The sequence below is a fragment of the Silurus meridionalis genome, chromosome 27 (genome assembly GCF_014805685.1).
Source record: "Silurus meridionalis isolate SWU-2019-XX chromosome 27, ASM1480568v1, whole genome shotgun sequence".
Taxonomy (NCBI): Eukaryota; Metazoa; Chordata; class Actinopteri; order Siluriformes; family Siluridae; genus Silurus; species Silurus meridionalis.
The window spans coordinates 4,103,993-4,122,347 of NC_060910.1; the positions used below are offsets into that span (position 1 = coordinate 4,103,993).

The 18,355-nt window shown below is 38.3% G+C and overlaps 1 protein-coding gene across 2 annotated transcripts in view; it reads right to left on the bottom strand.

Moving 5' to 3' along the window:
- Positions 1–6,379: 6,379 nt before the first annotated feature.
- Positions 6,380–18,355, bottom strand: part of nf2a (NF2, moesin-ezrin-radixin like (MERLIN) tumor suppressor a) — a 65,606-nt gene continuing 53,630 nt past the window's right edge. For both annotated transcript variants that reach the window (XM_046841855.1, XM_046841854.1), the window contains exons 15-17: positions 16,914–17,032; positions 16,016–16,175; positions 6,380–7,612 (exon numbers count right to left, since the gene is read on the bottom strand). In XM_046841855.1, the coding sequence (XP_046697811.1) occupies positions 7,562–7,612; positions 16,016–16,175; positions 16,914–17,032 (330 nt within the window). In that variant the 3' untranslated portion in view covers positions 6,380–7,561. The remainder of the gene's footprint in view (positions 7,613–16,015; positions 16,176–16,913; positions 17,033–18,355) is intronic.

Genomic DNA, 18,355 nt, shown 5'->3' on the forward strand with positions numbered 1-18,355 from the left:
CATCACTTCTGGTCACGATGTGGTATTTTTGATTAAAAGCAAGTTCTTTTCCTAATAAGTCTCATTTATACAAATCTATTAGTTTTGGGTAATGACACGAAGCTGGCATTGATTTGACTCTCAGGCTTCAGAGACATCGAGCGCTGAGGTAACAATATGAGACAGGGATTGTTCGAAGCGTTTGGTGATTGATGTCCTGGAATGCAGGCTGGCGAGCTGAAAATAAGCTCCGATTAGCATCTGGGTGATTTTCGTAGTCGTTGTTTCACCTGACCACCAGCCATCTGGACATCTAGAGAGAGAGAGAGAGAGAGAGAGAGAGAGTGAAGGAGAAAGGGAAGGTAGAAGAGGGAGCAGCACTGCACCATACACAAGCTGGAACATAGCTAAATATATTATAAATATTTAAATGAGATTTTAGAGGATTTATTATATATATTAAAACAGCTTATATTGTCTATTAAAGTAATACTTCAAAACATAATCTATATGTTTATCTGTATCAAACTCTTTCATTTCTCCCTCCATCACCCCTCTTTTCTACTTTTCTTTCTGTCTCTTTCAACATGCTCCTGAGGTACCAGTGTCTCTGTCCTTTTCTTCTCTTAGGAACTGCCTGATTCATCCTGCCGCCCTGCTATTGGATAGAGTTCACATGTAGCTGTGTGATTTTGGTGGTTCGACCCCAAACTCAGAAACTTTCTCCTTTACATGATCTTGAGCTTCTAAGGAAGGGACAACTCTCAAATGTAGGCTCAAATCTATTTAAAGTCCATACAGTCGAAAGCCCTGGTGGTGCCGTGTCCTGGGTGTAATTCGCAAATCTGTTCAATTCTTGTCGATTAACACTTTATAAAACAGAAGATTAAGACCAGCCTTCTAGAAAGATCACACCTGGTCCAGGTCTTTTACTCTTACTGGCAGTCAATGTATAAAACAAAAGATAAAACCATAATCAGTTGAGCCCAATTGTGAGCCTGCATAGTTCAATGGGTTAAGACTTGTGGTTCTATATGGTTTCCAATCAGAGTTTGAGTCCTGGTAAAGGAAATTTCAATGTTTTAGCCATTCTGCTAGAGTTAGAAAATGAAAATGAACCGCTCCAAAGACAGCAGAACCCAAACAACTCAGAGGGTTTAGACCTGTGTTTTTTTATGTGATGGTGTTGATCAGGGTTCAAATCTTTGCTCAGAAGAGCTCTTATATTGTTGCTATGTTTAACTAATTTTTGCCTGTAAATAGACCAAACACCTGAAAAAAACAAAAAAAAACAATTAGCTCAGAGTTTTAGGTCTGTACCACTTGGTGTTTGCTGGTCTGGGTTTAAATCTTACCTTAGTTGGTGTCTTTGCTTCCGTTTCTTTATCGACATTGCTTTCTCTTTTGGCTCATAGTGGTATTAAAGAAAAGAGAAACCCAGTGTCATTGTTACTGAATATTTCTGGACGTTATAGTTTTTATTTTAAAATCTGTATCATTTATAGGTTCTTAAAACCAACAGGATGTAAATTTACTGATCAACAGTCAGCACATAATCCATCAGTGGCTTCATGAAAGACGTTCATATGGATCACAAATGTGTGATTGTGTGATCTTACAACGGTATTTAGAGGCTCAAGAGGAAACTCTAACAGGACAAAAAGCATGGCATCTTCCTACCAATTCAGAATTGAACCGTTTTACAATTTACTATATTTGTGGAGAAAAAGGAATAAAATACTGTCATTATTAGAATTACAATTTTTATTTATTTATTTATTTTTTAAATGTGTGTGTCCCTTTGACGGTTCGTTACAAAGTCTTCTACGATTTAGAACCATGTGAAGACATGATTGGAACTCCAGTCTGGATTACAGCACGGTTCCTTGGTGATGGACCTGAATAGAATATGTGCCAAAAAAAACCCTATTAGATTTTCGATTAACTTCCAAGTGGCTCTCCAGAGGCCTCCGTATTAGTAACCCACATGGCTGATTCGTTTACTGTTATATTACGTCGACTCCAGAGGCGAAGGCTGGTAAACAAAATAGGAAAATCCAATAGAGAGTGACGGGGAGAGGAAGGAGAGAACGGAGTGAGGGACAAACAGAGGGAGGGACAGAAGACTAAACTGATTATACACCTCTGACATTTCAGCAGCGCTGCCACGTAATGCCGTATTCAACCTGTTTTTTCTTTTTTTAATAATGTGTCGCATGAATGTGATTTGCATATGTTTATAAGATACATGGCTATGTGTGTGTGTGTGTGTGTGTGTGTGTGTGTGTGTGTGTGTGTAGTGATGATTGTTTTTTAAAATAATCATTTTGCTGTTTTGTGACGAAATGGAGGCCGGATTTTACAGACGTGAGGGCAAATATTATTAAATAAAGTGTGTGTGTGTGTGTGTGTGTGTGTGTGTGTGTGTGTGTGTTTGTGTGTCACATACACAGCCTTTAAAAGGGCATTTATAAGTCACTTCTACTGACCGTGTAGGACTAAAGGACAAGCTGTCTGAAAGCAGCATCTCTGTTCTGGACTGCACAAGCAGACAAGCAGACAAGCAGCAACATTCTGTAAGGAGCTTCATTAGTGTCCCTGTACTGATCCTCTGTTAAAATAAAACACCAGTCGGTTTTAAGTTGCCAGTCCATTTTATTTCATTCCATCATCCATTCACTCCGTAATCCATAGCATTAACATCACTACAGTGATTTAGGTGAACAGAATGCAAAACTCGAAGCTGAAGAAATATTTTTTGCAGTAGTTCAAGAAATAAAATTGTAAAACAAATTATACCAAGGAAAACTCATAATAGGTTAAGAAAAGGCTGGGGTGCAGTCAACGTTCCAATTTATCCCAAAGGTGTTTAATAAGGTTGAGGTTAGACCTCTATAGCAGGAGATCTTCGCTCCAACCCATGTAAAGCAGATCTTCATGGAGCTGGCTTTGTGCATAAGGGCATCGTCATACCGGACCAGGTTTGGGTCTTCTAGTTCAAGTGAAGGAAAAGATTCATGGTACGGCATCCAAAGACATTCCATACAATTGTGTGCCTCCAAGTTTGTGGTAACAGTTTGGTGAGGAACCACATATGTAGTAAAAACGGGAGCTTTGAGGATGGATTCGGACTGTAGTTAATGTCAACAGTCTGCTACATTGACTCAGGACTACAGTTTGCATCTGATCACCATCACTGCACCTCAACATCATTTATCTGTAATAAATGGACATTCGGTGCAACCCAGATGAGAATGAAGGTTTCCTCTTGAGTCTGGTTCCTCTCAAGGTTTCTTCCTTATGCCATCTCGGGGAGTTTTTCCTTCACCACAGTCGCCATCGGCTCATCATCATGGACAAACTTACACTTATAAAGAACATCTTATTTATTATTTTTCACCACATTATCTGTGTAAAGCTGCTTTGAGACAACGTTCATTGTTAAAAGCTCTATACAAAGGTGTCCCAATACTTTTGTCTGTATAGTGTACCAGTAAAGACTATTTATTATCATTTAGAATTTTGTCACATGATCTTTATAATTATTATTAGTGTTCAGTTCTTAATAATAAATAATCAAGTCTGTATCGTATCCCATAATGCACCTTTCTCTTCCTCATAGTTCTGTGTATCTGTGGTTTCACCCACCTCCTTGGAGGACGTCTCCTCTCACACATGCGGCGTCCGTGATGTGAAGACGGGATGATGGGGATATGCGGTGACACATCCGTCTCTTTGGATCTCGTCCGGTGATGGCCTGTCAATACGCCTCTGATGAGCTGTCAATCAAACTGACACCCAGTCAGACGTGAAGTCACAGTGTTGGAGGACGTGTGTGTGTGTGTGTTTCGCCTCAGAGTTTTCGAGTGCAAGACGTTCCCGGACATGTCATCCAGTGCTGCTGAAAAAGAAAACCCCTAGCAATGACCTTGACATGTTCTGTGAAGGTCATAGTTCTAATGAACGTATTTAGAGTGCGTTATAGACTCTATAGTATACTTATGGAAAGCTCATGTCTTTCAAGCTAAAAAAAAAAGGGGGAAAACCTAGTTATATATAGTATAATTCCGTATGAATACATTCATTACCTGTTATAATGCGTTCAGGAATTATTCATTGTTATAATTATCACATGATGGCAATATTTCTTATGCATTTTGGATGCTGATGAACTCCACTGAAATATGGTACAAACCTGTTCCAGCATGAAGATGCCCCCGTGCAAAAAGCCAGGGAAAGCTGGCATAAGAGCGCAGGGTCAGACACGATACAGCACCCCTGAAGCAGAGGTAAGGGCCTTGCTTAGGGGCCCAAGAGCGGTAGCTTGGCGATACCGGGGCTTGAATCCCCAGGCATCCGATCAGGAACCCAGAGCCTTAAACACTGAGCTTTAACCTCAGTTTATACCCATATTATAATGTCATATGTACTATGTACTTCAAATGTACATTTATAGTAGTTGGCAGATGCCCTTATTCAGTGTGACTTACAGATATCTCAGTTATACAGCTGAGCAATTAAGGATTAAGGGCCTTGCTCAAGGGCCCATCAGTGTCAATTTGGCGGTCGAACCCATGTCCTTTTAATCAGAAGTCCAACATTTCCACTGAGCTTCCACTTACAGTAAGAATTGGTATATAGATGTGGTATGAGTGGATTTCTGACCCGGACCAGACTGTGAAGGTACATGAGTATGTTATAAAAGTAAAAAATGTTTTTTTTTACAATTATTTCTAACAGCTTGATGATTTATTGCTTTAATATTTAGTCTATACCTCGTTGTAATTACAAAGTCATAAGACTACAGAGGTGGACGTTGTGTCGTAATCTTCCCGTAAGGCACAGCTTATTAGTTCAGCCAGGTCTCTCGTGCACCAAATCCGCAGGATTACACTTTTTCTCTATATTTATACAAACCAAGACACAACAATTTATTTTTTTTGGTTGGAGTTTAAAGACTGTAATGCATATTTACACTGTATTACAGATTACATCCAAAAAAGCATGGAGCAGGATTTACATTCGTTTATTTCTCAGCACAAACAAATCCTCATCTGAAAAATCTATACAAAATCACCAGTTCGAAAGAATGTAAACAACTTCTTGAAATAATAAAAACCTTCATAATCCTGTATTCAATCCTTCAATCAGATCAGACCGATTACAAAAGTAAATACAGCAACCGAAAAGCCGATCCAATATTCGTAACTTTATGGGAAAGGGGAATTTACGCTGGTGCTTCATAACACGTTCGTAAATCCGGCAGAAAGCCAACCTGCACGAGGCTTATGCCGAGTCTCGGGAGGGGACTGACAGAGCTGCATTCGGTAATCGTTCTCTCATCTCTTGAATGTATCTTTTCCTTTGTCTCTGACTAAAGCACGTTTGTAAAGCTTTATAAGTCTTCTATGAAGTATCCAATTTTATTAGCAAAAAAAAAAAAGAGTTCATTTTAGGTACGTAGATTGTCACATGGAATAATTTGTACCCCTAGATGAAATAAGTTCTGCATTTATAACACTGCTATGAAGCACTATGTACACCTAGCCCATTTTATACAACTATGTACAGCAACTCTGAATGCAGTGTTTTCTTATTCATTATAATTTTGGTCTCTACCATAAAACCTAGTCAGTTGTAGTCAATTTTTGCATTCATAACACAGTTATAAAGCATTATGAATACCTTCTAGGACATGTGAATTCTTTCCCAACGTTGTTTATTCATGATCGTTCATGTTCTTAGCCTAAGTGTGATCAGATTTGCATTTAAAGCACTTTTACAAAGCCTTAAGTACATCCTATTCATTCATTTAATTTGCTTATGAACCCCAATTCATGTCAGCCAAACCAATTTTTCTGTATCCTGGTTTTTGTAGGTTTAGCATTCATAACACTGTTATGTATACCTTATAAAGCGTCACTGATTTACAAATCCTGTATGACGTGTGTCAATTATTTTTTTTTATTCTTAACCCAACTATAATTATTTAACACTTGTAAAAAACCCTAAGTACATCCGCTTTGAATTCTTATGAACCCCATATGTCAGCCAAATGAATGATCCATAACCTGTCTAAAATAATTTTGGCATTCATAACACTGTAATAATGCATTATGTAGTCCTTCTAGTGATTCATTGATTACGAATCCTGTATGTCATCTTTGTGAACACATGTGCTCAGGTTTGCATTTATAACACTGTTATAAATCGCTATGTTCATCCTTTTCCACTTCATTTATTAAGATATTTCAACTGAATTATTTATCTATAACCTGGCTGCAATTAGTGTAACATTTATAATACAGTATACGTGTCCTTAACCCAACTGTGATAATTTATGCATTATAACACTGTTATAATGCACTATGTATGCGAGGTCAACTTGATAACCACTATACTAAATCAGTTATTTTCTTCATTTAATAAAGAACATTACATTTCAAATGAACGAATGAGAGCTGTAACCAGTGTTGCTCCCTGTTATAAAGCCTCTATGTCATCTAAACAAATAGTAATAGAGTGGATACTTTGTAGAAGACGGAGCAATGCTCCATTCGTGTGGTATTAGTTTAAAAAACAACAAAAAATATATATATAATATTTGAAAGTTATTATCGCAGGGTGAAATATTTACGTAGTAGGTATAAGTGTGTTATGAAGCCGCAGAGTAGTGCAGTGCAACCACAGAATAATAAAACATTGAAGAAAATAGGGAAAAAAAGAAAACTTGAGGAAATACATTTAAGAAATACTTTGATATAAGCTATTATATATATATATATATATATATATATATATATATATATATATGAAAAAATATCGGCTTTTGAGAAAAGTATAAATAGTGTTCATTCTGAAGTCTCAGCAGTAATGCGAACCCAAAGCTTTTACCCCAGATTCGAAAAAAGGAGAAGAAAAAAAACAAACAAATGCAGCATGTCATCTTTCATGAGTCTGAAGAGAAAGTCTGAGGAAACTTTTCCCTCAGGATTGCTGGTGTCAGAGAGCAGTGTGTGGAAGCAGCATCCAGTTCTCGTTTGTTCCTGATTACTGGTTTAAAATGTTGGAATGGAGATACATGGTGTGTATAAAAAGTGTGTGTGTGTGTGTGTGTGTGCGCTAGTGTTTACTTACGACTTAGTGTAAAAGACACGACTCACATCACTCACACACACACACACACACACACACACACACACACACACACGTAGAAACATGGAGACACACAGAAAGAGAAACGCAAAGACACGGCAAGACGCACACAAATAGACACGCACATACAAAGACACACAGACACACACAGACAGAGACATACTGTACACACAGACGTCTCTCTTACACACGCTCACTCATGCACACAAAGTAATTTCGAATCCCGAGGGGAAAAAAACAACACTTGTTGCAAGTGGCAAAAAAACAAAAACACAGAAAAAAAACACCTTCAATACACAAAACCAAAAAAACAAGTTAATACTAAAACCACACACACAAACACAAAATAATCAGTAACACAAACTAGAAAAAAAACAATGCATAGACAAAAAGTTAACATGAGCACACACACGCACACTTTGGTCGGCTATAGTTCGTCGAAGAAGGCCACTCTTGACTTGGCGCTCTGTAGTGTCAACTGTGGAAAGAAAATACGAGACACGTCAATGTCACATGCTTCAGGAGGCACTAAAGCAACAACACTGTGCTGTTCTGACATCATATACACAGTTAAAGGGGCGATCACACTCCTTTTCTTTAGGATTTAAGTTTTTGCTCAGGGGTTCAAAGCTCAGCTGACACTCTCAAAACATGCATAGAATATCAGCGTTTTTTTTATTGCCAACGTTTGTATAGCTGGGTCTGAAGATGACGTATTCTGCCTATACACTGGAATCCAGACATGTCAGGCCTTTTCATTTTGGACACACGTTTCAAAAGTTAAAACTACCTCCAAATTTGGCCCAATTTCGACCTGATGAACTTGGCTGAAATTTGGCCAGAATGTTCATCAGACCATACTTAATATATGTGCCAAATTTCAGAACTTTGGGAATAAAGGGTAGAATAAAGACTAGGTGCCATTTGGTGCTTGGACCCCTAAAAAAAATCGAAGTACAATACAATATTTAAAACAAAGAACATTTATACTGGTCACATGCACTTTCTTTTACAGCACAGAGAAATTCTTTCTTTGCATATTCCAGTGATGTTAGAAAGCTGGGGTCAGAGCACAGGGTCAGATATAAAACAGCACCCCCTGGAGCACAGGTGGTTATAGTTATAGGAAGAGCTATAGCTTGGTGATACCGGGGCTTGAAGCTCCAATGTTCTGATAAGTAGCTCAATGCTAAAGTGTTAACGATCAGAATTTGTCCAAAGTTCATGCCGTGTTTACGTCCAGAAAACTAACAATGATTTTATGTGGTGTTTCGGGAAACACAGTGAGAGAGTCAGTGCGTCTGGCGGCGTTCCGGAAGCCAAAAATCTCCAGAGGTAAACTGTATTTGCATACGCTGCCTAGTATAATGTTGCAAATTACACAAATTGTGGCCCAAACTGTCACCACCATGGAGGTATATTACATATACAACTAATAAACCTGAGCAGGACTGTGAAACTGGGCCAGCGTTTGCTATCGACAGCTCTGACGAGTTCGGTTCAATTCAGTGCTTCGCGTAAAGCACTTTTAACAATAGAGTGAAAGAGAATTACAGCGTGACACCGAACAGCAACTCGGGCACAAGACTGAGGTAATCATGCTGTTCGCTGAAATATTGATCGCATGCGGAACGACAAACAGGCCATGAACGAAATTTCATGTTCCCCGATTTGTCTAGGTTTATCTGTAAGCTCTGGTATTTATTATCATCAGTTGTGTTTGAAATCAAATTCGACCAGAAAGATTCACAAGGCTGGACTGCAATACGTTTTCGGGTGCCAAGCACTAAGACTCGAGGCTACGAGATGGGTAGATTCACTGATTCGTATCGGTGCATCGGCATAAAAGTTAACGATCGTTTTTAACATATTTGCATCTGTAAAACTTTTTTTTATTTAGATTTATATAGAATTATTAATAGACGCACACTACTTTATTATTTAGAAAGTGAACAATAATTTTTGACCAATATTGAACATGTAGATCGATTTCTACTCGCTAAACTGTTTCTCGAGGGCGTTCTCTCAGCACCGCTGAATATGACGCATCACAACTGAAGGATAGCAAAGGGATGAAAAGTGTCTGGCAAATTTTCGGAGAATTTCTAAGGGAATTCTGGAGAATTTCGGAAATATTCCAGGTTGGAAATGTATGTACATTCACGGAAATGTACTGGAATTGATTCGAAATTCAGGGAAGTTTTTATAAACCGTATAATATACAAACAAACTTTAAAAACGATACAGTTTTGTTTTGTTAAATATAATCAATTTGTTTGTTTGCTCTTTTGATTGGCCAAGAATTGTAAACGTTCCAATTAGTGTCAATAGTGCTTAACTGAGGCCTATGCCATTTACATCTCGATACATTAGAGATACAATTGAAGCAGCTACCAAAGCGATGTGATTCGATTCACCGCAATTACGATCCGATTTCCATTTAACACAATGCGATTCACTGCAATACGATGCAATTAATTAAGATATGGACTTTTATTTGTTTGGTCCAGACAGACAGCAAATCATCAATTTACATGAACCGTTTCACAAACACGCCAAAAAAAACGATTAAATAAAACCAGATGTTCTTTTCCCGTTGTGTCTGCAGGAAGTTACAGCTCTACCTCTGCCATGTTAATCTGTATTCTATGTGACTCTCAGGCCACGCCTCTCAGTAGTGTTGTGATACGTCATATTCACGTAGCAGCAGCGGTGCTGAAAGAACGCGAGAAACAGTTTAGCGAATAGAAATCGATGTACATATCAAATATTAGTCAGAAAATTAGTATTTAATTTCTTACTATTTATTACCTAATTATTATTTTTACTTTCTAAGTAATAAAAGAATAGCGCATCTAATAATAATTTTATATACACATACATTTCGATTTCTTATTGTTTTACACTTTTTAGCAGAAAAACGTCATTTTCTTTTTTCTTGTGTGTACTCAGAAACAATAAAAAGCCCTTTTCTGCTTATTGTTTTTGCTTTCAACATGAAAGCATAAAAGTAATGGAGAGTTGTTGAAATTCACATCTCGTTTTTTCGACTGTATATCAAAAAAACGAATGAACAAAACATACACGGACTCAAAAGTGCATTTTTCTTACTGCAAAAACCTTCCAGTAAGGAACGAGTGCCCAGATTCCTCAAACAACAAAAAAAAAAAAAAACGTTTTATGTTACGCTTTAAAGGTTTTTATTTGACTCATTTTTGAATAAAAAGATTTAAAAAATAGTCATTAAAAGAGTCAAATAGTCTTTTTTAAATGTATATTTAAAAGAAAAATGTACAATTTGGGCAAAATGCTTATTTTTCACCCTCAGACGCCGCAGAGATTTTGAGATAATTAAAATAATAAATTTGAAAATATTTGCTGCATCTTCCTCCTCTAGTTCCTTCGTATCTTACTTTGATTCTTAGGATATACATACTGGACTATACGGCTACATCAAGCGCCTTATTGAAAGCCTTGATCCAGGGTAAAAACACTTTTGAAAAAAGGAGCTGGAGATGCCAAAAAACCCCACATTTCCTCTCCATTTCTCACAATAATGGCCTACTTTAGAACTGCAGGAAGTAGAAGCTCCGTATGGACACTAATGCACCACCTCAGTCAAGAGCTGGAGCCATTTTAGTGACGTCTGCTTTCCTCGAAGCCGACGCCAGGAGCAGCTCTGATCACAGCGTAGCATCTGAGAAGCTCTCAGCCACTGCAGCTGGGTTTCCTTACAGCAATCATCCTCGGGCTACGCTCAACAGCGGGGAGGCATCAGGGAGCAGGAGAGGGAATGGTCATGGTTATTAATCATCCTAACAGGCCAGCAGGCTCGGTCACGCTGCCCATGAGCTGAAAGCTCCACCTGGACGTTAAAGCTCCCAAAGTGGGCTAAGTGGAGTTCGGCCACTCGGGGGTGCAATACGGGACTAAGGTGAGCGCAAAGGCACAGATTTCCAATTATTCTAAATAAACATAAACATACAGTAATTAATTCTACTTAATATTAATTTAATTAATTTATATCTAATTCTATCTAAATAATATCTCATTCTGAAATGGGGAAAAAAACTGCACACATTCAAGCTGAAGAACACGTTCGCATTTTACACACTAAGATATTTATTCATTTATATATTTTTTTTTGGGTCACTGTTAGAATATTTATCGGATTTAATTACTTCCTCTTGCTTTTAACGCAGTCTTTTGAATGTATTTTAAATGTATAACGCTGTAGAAAGTCATTCTTTTTAATAAATGCTTTCTCAATTACAGTGCAGGTGTGAAAACGCCTCGTCTTGAACGGTTCTATTAGGGTCCAGCGGCTACATGAATGAAGCAGATTTGATTCGCATTTCGAAGCATTGCCAACGATACAATACATTAAAGATGCATATAAAGCAGCTTCCGATGCGATACGATACGATTCATGCCCTATTAAGATGCAGCGCAATTCGATTTCCATTCGATTCAGCGCAATACTATGCAACGGAAAATGATGCTATGCAGTTCAATATGGTTCTGATAGTTCGCTTTTATTTCTTTGGTTCAGACAGACAGCAAATCATCAGTTTACTTAAGTGTCGTCTGATCTTTAACAAAAACGCCTTTGTAGTGCAAGAAAAAAGATGAAATAAAACCAGACGTTTTTTCCTGTCGTGTCTGCAGGAAGTTAAAGCTCTACCTCTGCCATGTTAATCTGTATTCTATGTGACTCTCAGGACACGCCTCGGTCTCCGTAGTGTTGCTATGCGTCATATTCATGTAGCAACAGCGATGCTGAGAAACTGTTTAGCGAATAGAAATCAATCTACATATAAAATATTGTTCACAAATCCTTGTTCACTTTCTAAAAAATAAAAGTATAGCGCATCGACTAATCATTTTATGGAAATAAATCACAAATGTGTTTTTGAAATTGTTTAGCGACTTTTTTTTTTTTTATCATTTCTGCATCACATTGTTAACTTTCATGTCGATTCACCGATGTCAATCTGTGATCTCCGCATCCATAGACAATTCAACAAACTCGGTGGAAGTTCTGTAAATAAATGAGTCTACCTGTGCACAACGCTATCTCCATGAACATATACTTTCCATTGGGTTCGTGTAGCTCCTGCTACACAGCCAAAGTGAACACTTTTGGGATGAATGTGAACGCTGACTGCACCCCAGCCAGGCCTCCTCACCTCACCTACATCACTACCTCACTTTGCTAACACCCATGTACAGTTGTGTTCAAAATTATTCAACCCCCAATGCTGTAAATGGTTTTAGGGAATTTAGTGTACATTTGTAATTGTATTCAGAATGAAATCCTACAAGGACTTCTTAAAGAACCATATGCAACTAAAATGACATCAATTAGTTTTGTAATACAGTAGTAAATGTTTCTTTTGTGAATTCTTCATTGACATAATTATTCAACCCCTTAAAGACTACCACTCTGAAGAACAGAGGTTCAATGAAGTGTTTTCAATCAGGTATTGAAAACACCTGTGGATATCAGGGAGCAGCAATAAAGCCTAATAAGCACCAATTAGGCAGCTTTAAAATGACTGTGATACTCAGCTCCTTCTAGACATTTACTGGTGTGGTTACAAACATGGTGAGGTCAAGAGAATGGTCCAGGAAGACAAGAGAACAGGTGATTACTCTTCACAGGAAGGGCAATGGCTATAAGAAGATTGCAAAGATGTTAAACATACCAAGAGACACCATAGGAAGCATCATTCGCAAATTCAAGGCAAAGGGCACTGTTGAAACGCTACCTGGTCGTGGCAGAAAGAAGATGCTGACTTCGACTGCTGTGCGCTACCTGAAGCGTAGAGTGGAGAAAAGTCCCCGTGTGACTGCTGAGGAACTGAGAAAAGATTTGTCAGATGTGGGTACTGAAGTTTCTGCTCAGACAATACGGCGCACCCTGCGTAATGAAGGCCTCCATGCCAGAACTCCCAGGCGCACCCCCTTGCTGTCCCCAAAGAATAAGAAGAGTCGACTGCAGTATGCCAAAAGTCATGTGGACAAACCACAGAAGTTTTGGGATAGTGTTCTGTGGACTGATGAAACAAAATTAGAACTGTTTGGGCCCATGGATCAACGCTATGTTTGGAGGAGGAAGAACAAGGCCTATGAAGAAAAGAACACCTTGCCTACTGTGAAGCATGGCGGGGGGTCAATCATGCTTTGGGGCTGTTTTGCTTCTGCAGGTACTGGGAAGCTTCAGCGTGTGCAAGGTACCATGAATTCTCTTCAGTACCAGGAGATATTGGATGACAATGTGATGCAGTCCGTCACAAACCTGAGGCTTGGAAGACGTTGGACCTTTCAACAGGACAATGATCCCAAGCATACCTCCAAGTCCACTAGAGCATGGTTGCAGATTAAAGGCTGGAACATTTTGAAGTGGCCATCGCAGTCACCAGACTTAAATCCGATTGAGAACCTCTGGTGGGACTTAAAGAAAGCAGTTGCAGTGCGCAATCCTAAGAATGTGACTGAACTGGAGGCTTTTGCCCATGATGAATGGGCGAAGATACCCGTAGATCGCTGCAAGACACTTGTGTCAAGCTATGCTTCACGTTTAAAAGCTGTTATAACTGTAAAAGGATGTTGTACTAAGTACTAAGATTGAATGTCACTTGGGGGTTGAATAAAACTGATAATGATGTGAGCTCAGAAAAGACATTTGTGGTTATTTCATTATAAATGGTATGTTATATTTGTCTGACCTACACGTGCCTCTTTGATTTAATTGTAAGCAGGATGACTGAATGATCATAATCAATGTCAAACCGACCAAAACAATCAATTTCAGTGGGAGTTGAATAATTTTGAACACAACTGTAGCTGAATGAATCTCCCCAAACATCTTTCCAGAGAAATTGAGTTTATTTTAACAGGAAAATGGAGACCAAAGCTCCATCTACACAAATACGGATACATATAAAAATTTCCTACGTTCATTTACTTTCCAGTTCTATGAAATGTCGCAGCATTGACAAAAAAATCAGTCATCGGTTTCGAACGTTTTTTTTTTTCCTCTACAGTCCACACTGCGACTCGGAAAAACGAAAAAACAGCGTTTTCGAATTGATCTGCTTTGGAGAGCGTTTTCAAAAAGCCACGTTTTCATTGACTGAAAAAGCTCGCAATCTAACGGTCAGGTGTCCACAAACTTTTGCTCATATAGTCACACACAAACACACACCCCTAACGAGTATTTACGACGTCCTATCAATTGCTGTAGCACTGCTAATTTCACATCGTCGACTACGCAGCTCGCTGAGCTCTGATTAAACTGAGAATCACGCGAGCGGGACGTGTCAGATTTATGTCTGCGCCCTGCTCCTGAGCTAATATATAATATTGGATTTGCGTTTTCCACGTTCGGTCGCATCGCTCGTACATGATTGAAGATAAACTGCATGTAAAAGTCTGCCCTTTTTCCCCTCTTTTCTGCAAAACCATAAGCATCCACACTCGCTGTCCTGGGCTTCAACCAGAAGCTCGTTATGGAACTATAATACACAGGGGACATAATTACCAGCTTACGTGCGAGTACATCCTTACCTGCTGTAGCTTTTCAATTCACGGTTCACTATAACGTGCTCAGACACCAAAATCATTACGGACTAATACGCTTGAAATGCGCACAAAGCAAAAACAGCAGAGATGTATTTGGGAATATTTAAGATTCGGCCATATTTCAGTGATTTTTTTAAGTCTGTAAAATCTCACACACTTCTGTATTTCACTAACATCCTGCTTTTATATGCAAAAGTACCACTCAAATTCGAAAAAGGAGGTTTCGAAAAACACTGCGTATTCTTGCCCCGTTTTTACGGCTGATACCCGACATCGTTAAAAAAAAAAAAATCGTTAGAAAATGCAGGTGCAGCTTGTTACATTTATTTGCGCTTGTCAATCAGAGCTGGAGCAGGGAATTGCACGAACGTGACAGAGTAATACACGTGCACACCTCTGGCTCAAAATCTGATCTGCATATCTGCATAATGGATGGATGGATGGATGGATGGATGGATGGATGGATAACTAAGTAAAAGACAGACGGCTGGACAAACAATCAGACAGATTAAAAGATAGCATGACAGACAGACAGACAGACAGACAGACAAAAAATTTGCATGACAGACGGACAGACAGATTAAAAGATAGCAAGACAGACAGACAGACAGACAGACAGATAGATAGATAGATAGATAGATAGATAGATAGATAGATAGATAGATAGATAGATAGATAGATAGATAGATAGATAGATAGATTATTTGTTCAATTGGATTCCAAATGAAAGTGTCTGAGAATAAAAAAGTGCACATATGTTTATATTAAGACAGTATGTGGGATAAGCATGGGGTACATCATCAGATATTATCAAAATACCCCTCTGAGAAACACATTTATATATATATTTAATTAATTTTTTCAATTTTCAATATATCAATGGAAATATAAAAGCCTTAGCAGGAGTGTGTACATCCTCCCTGTGTGGTGGTACACGCCTGAACCCCTAGAGTGAGAGGATTTAGTGCCGGGTTCTACTGGTCTACTTTTTCTCTCAGCGTGGAGCTTCACTACAAATTAAATACAAGCTTCATCTCTGATAAAAAAAAGTTCCCATGCAAACGAGAAAAGTCTCTTCCAGATAAAAGCATCCTCCCCATTTACAGGGCTCAAAAGTTTACTGGAGGATTTGATGATGAATAAAATGATCTGATATAATTATATGCTTGGACCTAGATATAGAACTTAGAACGTAACGGATAGAGTGACTGATCAATAACAGATAACAGACCCTGCTGTCTGTTATGTCTCTGGTTTGTGTTTTGGAACATTATGCAGTTATCTGAAATCCCACCTTTTTGAAGTTGCTCTGCTTGCTGGTGCCTCGTTCCGTGTTCTCGTTATGGAGGATGTCCAGATGAGTCTCTCGCTCCTTCAGCTTCAACGACTCAATCTCAGTCTTCAGCTCGTTCAGCTGCTCCTGCAGGTGTTTGCTCTTCTCCATGTACTCCACCCTAAACACACCCAAAATTATATATATATATATATATATATATATATATATATATATATATATATATATATATATATATATATATATATATATAAACAGACAGACAGATAGAACGACAGATAGAGCAACAGAGAGAAAGGCAAAAAGACAAGATAAACAGGCAGATAGAGCAACAGTCAGAAAGAGACATATAGAGTGACAGACAGATAAAGTGATAGACTTTAGATAGATAAACAGATAGAGCGACAGATAGAGCAAGAGATAGACAGATGGATAGGCATATGAATACATAGACAGACATGCAGATAGACAGACAGACGAATGGATAGACAGACAGGCAAAGACAGATAGACAGACCGAGAAATAGACAGACCAAGAAATAGACAGACAGACAGACAGACCGATAAATGGACAGATAGATAGATACACCGACAGATGGATAGACAGACTGAGAAATAGACAGACAGACAGACAGACAGACAGACAGACCGATAAATAGACAGATGGATAGATACACAGACAGATGGAAACACAAATAAACTAAAACCTTTTGAATGTAAATTTGTAGCAGCAGTATGCTTATTTATAATCTGCAGTAAAGCACATAAATCCAAAAAAACACTTTAAGGCAAAGCAAAGTGAAATGGTTTAATATCTCAAAAGATGCTCAGCTTTTTTCCAGGATCAGAAGCCGAGGTACAGCTTGAGTTTTATCCGCAAACACCCAGGCTCTACTCACTTTTCCTTCTCGATCTCCATAGAGAGGCGTTTCATATCGGTGTCTTTGAAGTCGAAGCTCAGGTTCTCTGTGCTGAAGCTGAGGTCACGAGGGAGAGCATTGGCCGAGAGAGCCGTAGCCTGAAACAAAGAAACGGTTACAGATAAAAGAACACGAATAAACAGACTTGAGCAAAGCAAAGGTTGTGAAGGAAAAATGTTTATACATTAAACAGCAATTAAAAATGGTACGAGCTCATGGATGGACAGAATCGAGACAAACAGAGAAACAAAAGTAAACTAACAATGCAAACTGCAGTTTTACTTAAACACTCAAACACAACACTACCAATTTCTAATCCACATTCTGAGTGCATTGATACTTGACTTTGTTGAAGAAAAAAATAAACGTGCTGCACCTTAATTATGCTTTCATTTTGATAATTAGATGCTTGTGTGACTTTGAGACTCTGTAGGAGGGAACCAGAAGCACTGCAGGTGGAGTGCATTAGATTCTCTGCATTAGATTTATATTCAGAACCGCTAGTCAGAAAACGTCCACAACGAGTGAAAGTGCTAATCGCGACTCTGGGACGATTCTAAAGAGGAGTAAATATGTGACCGCTGGGGTTGCGGACCATCGGGGACGTGTATTGGGTTTGTGTGTAGCAGCCATTTCTTATCTGGTTGACTCGGGACTGATAAAGCTGTGAAAGCACTACGGTTTCCAAACACAGACAAACACTATATATATATATATATATATATATATATATATATATATATATATATATATATATATATATATATATATATATACACAACCCAAATTCTAGAAATGTTTGGATGTTATTTCAATTTAAATAAAATGAAACTAAAAGACTTTCAAAACACATAAGCCAGTATTTTGTACACAATAGAACATAGAAAACAGAAATGTTACACTTTTATAAACAAAATGAGCTCGTTTTCAAATGTTATGCCTGTTACAGGTTGTCACGGCATAGCATCTCCTCTCTTTTCAAAACAGTTTAAAGACGTCTGGGCATTGGGGTTATAAGTTTCTGGAGTTTTGCTGTTCTAATTCGGTAACATTCTTGCCTGATATCGGTTTAATGTGCAATGTATTGTAGTACAGATGTACTGTCCTCTGAAAATAACTCAACATACAGTCATTATTGTCTAAATAACTGGTAACAAAAGTAAGTACACCCTAAGTGATAACAGCTGTACGTGGTGTACTCGTGCAAAACCACGTCCTATTTATCATGTTCATGTTTTTGTCTACTGACAGGACCATACATATTTGTGTATCTTGTATTAGAGCAGTTTAGGTACAATTCTCTCATACTGACCACTGGATGTTGCATAGCACCTCACTGTAAAGAACTCTGAGCATTCGAGGAATAGAATTGTTGCTCTCCACGAAGATGCCGAGGCTATAAGAAGATCGGTAAGGCCTAC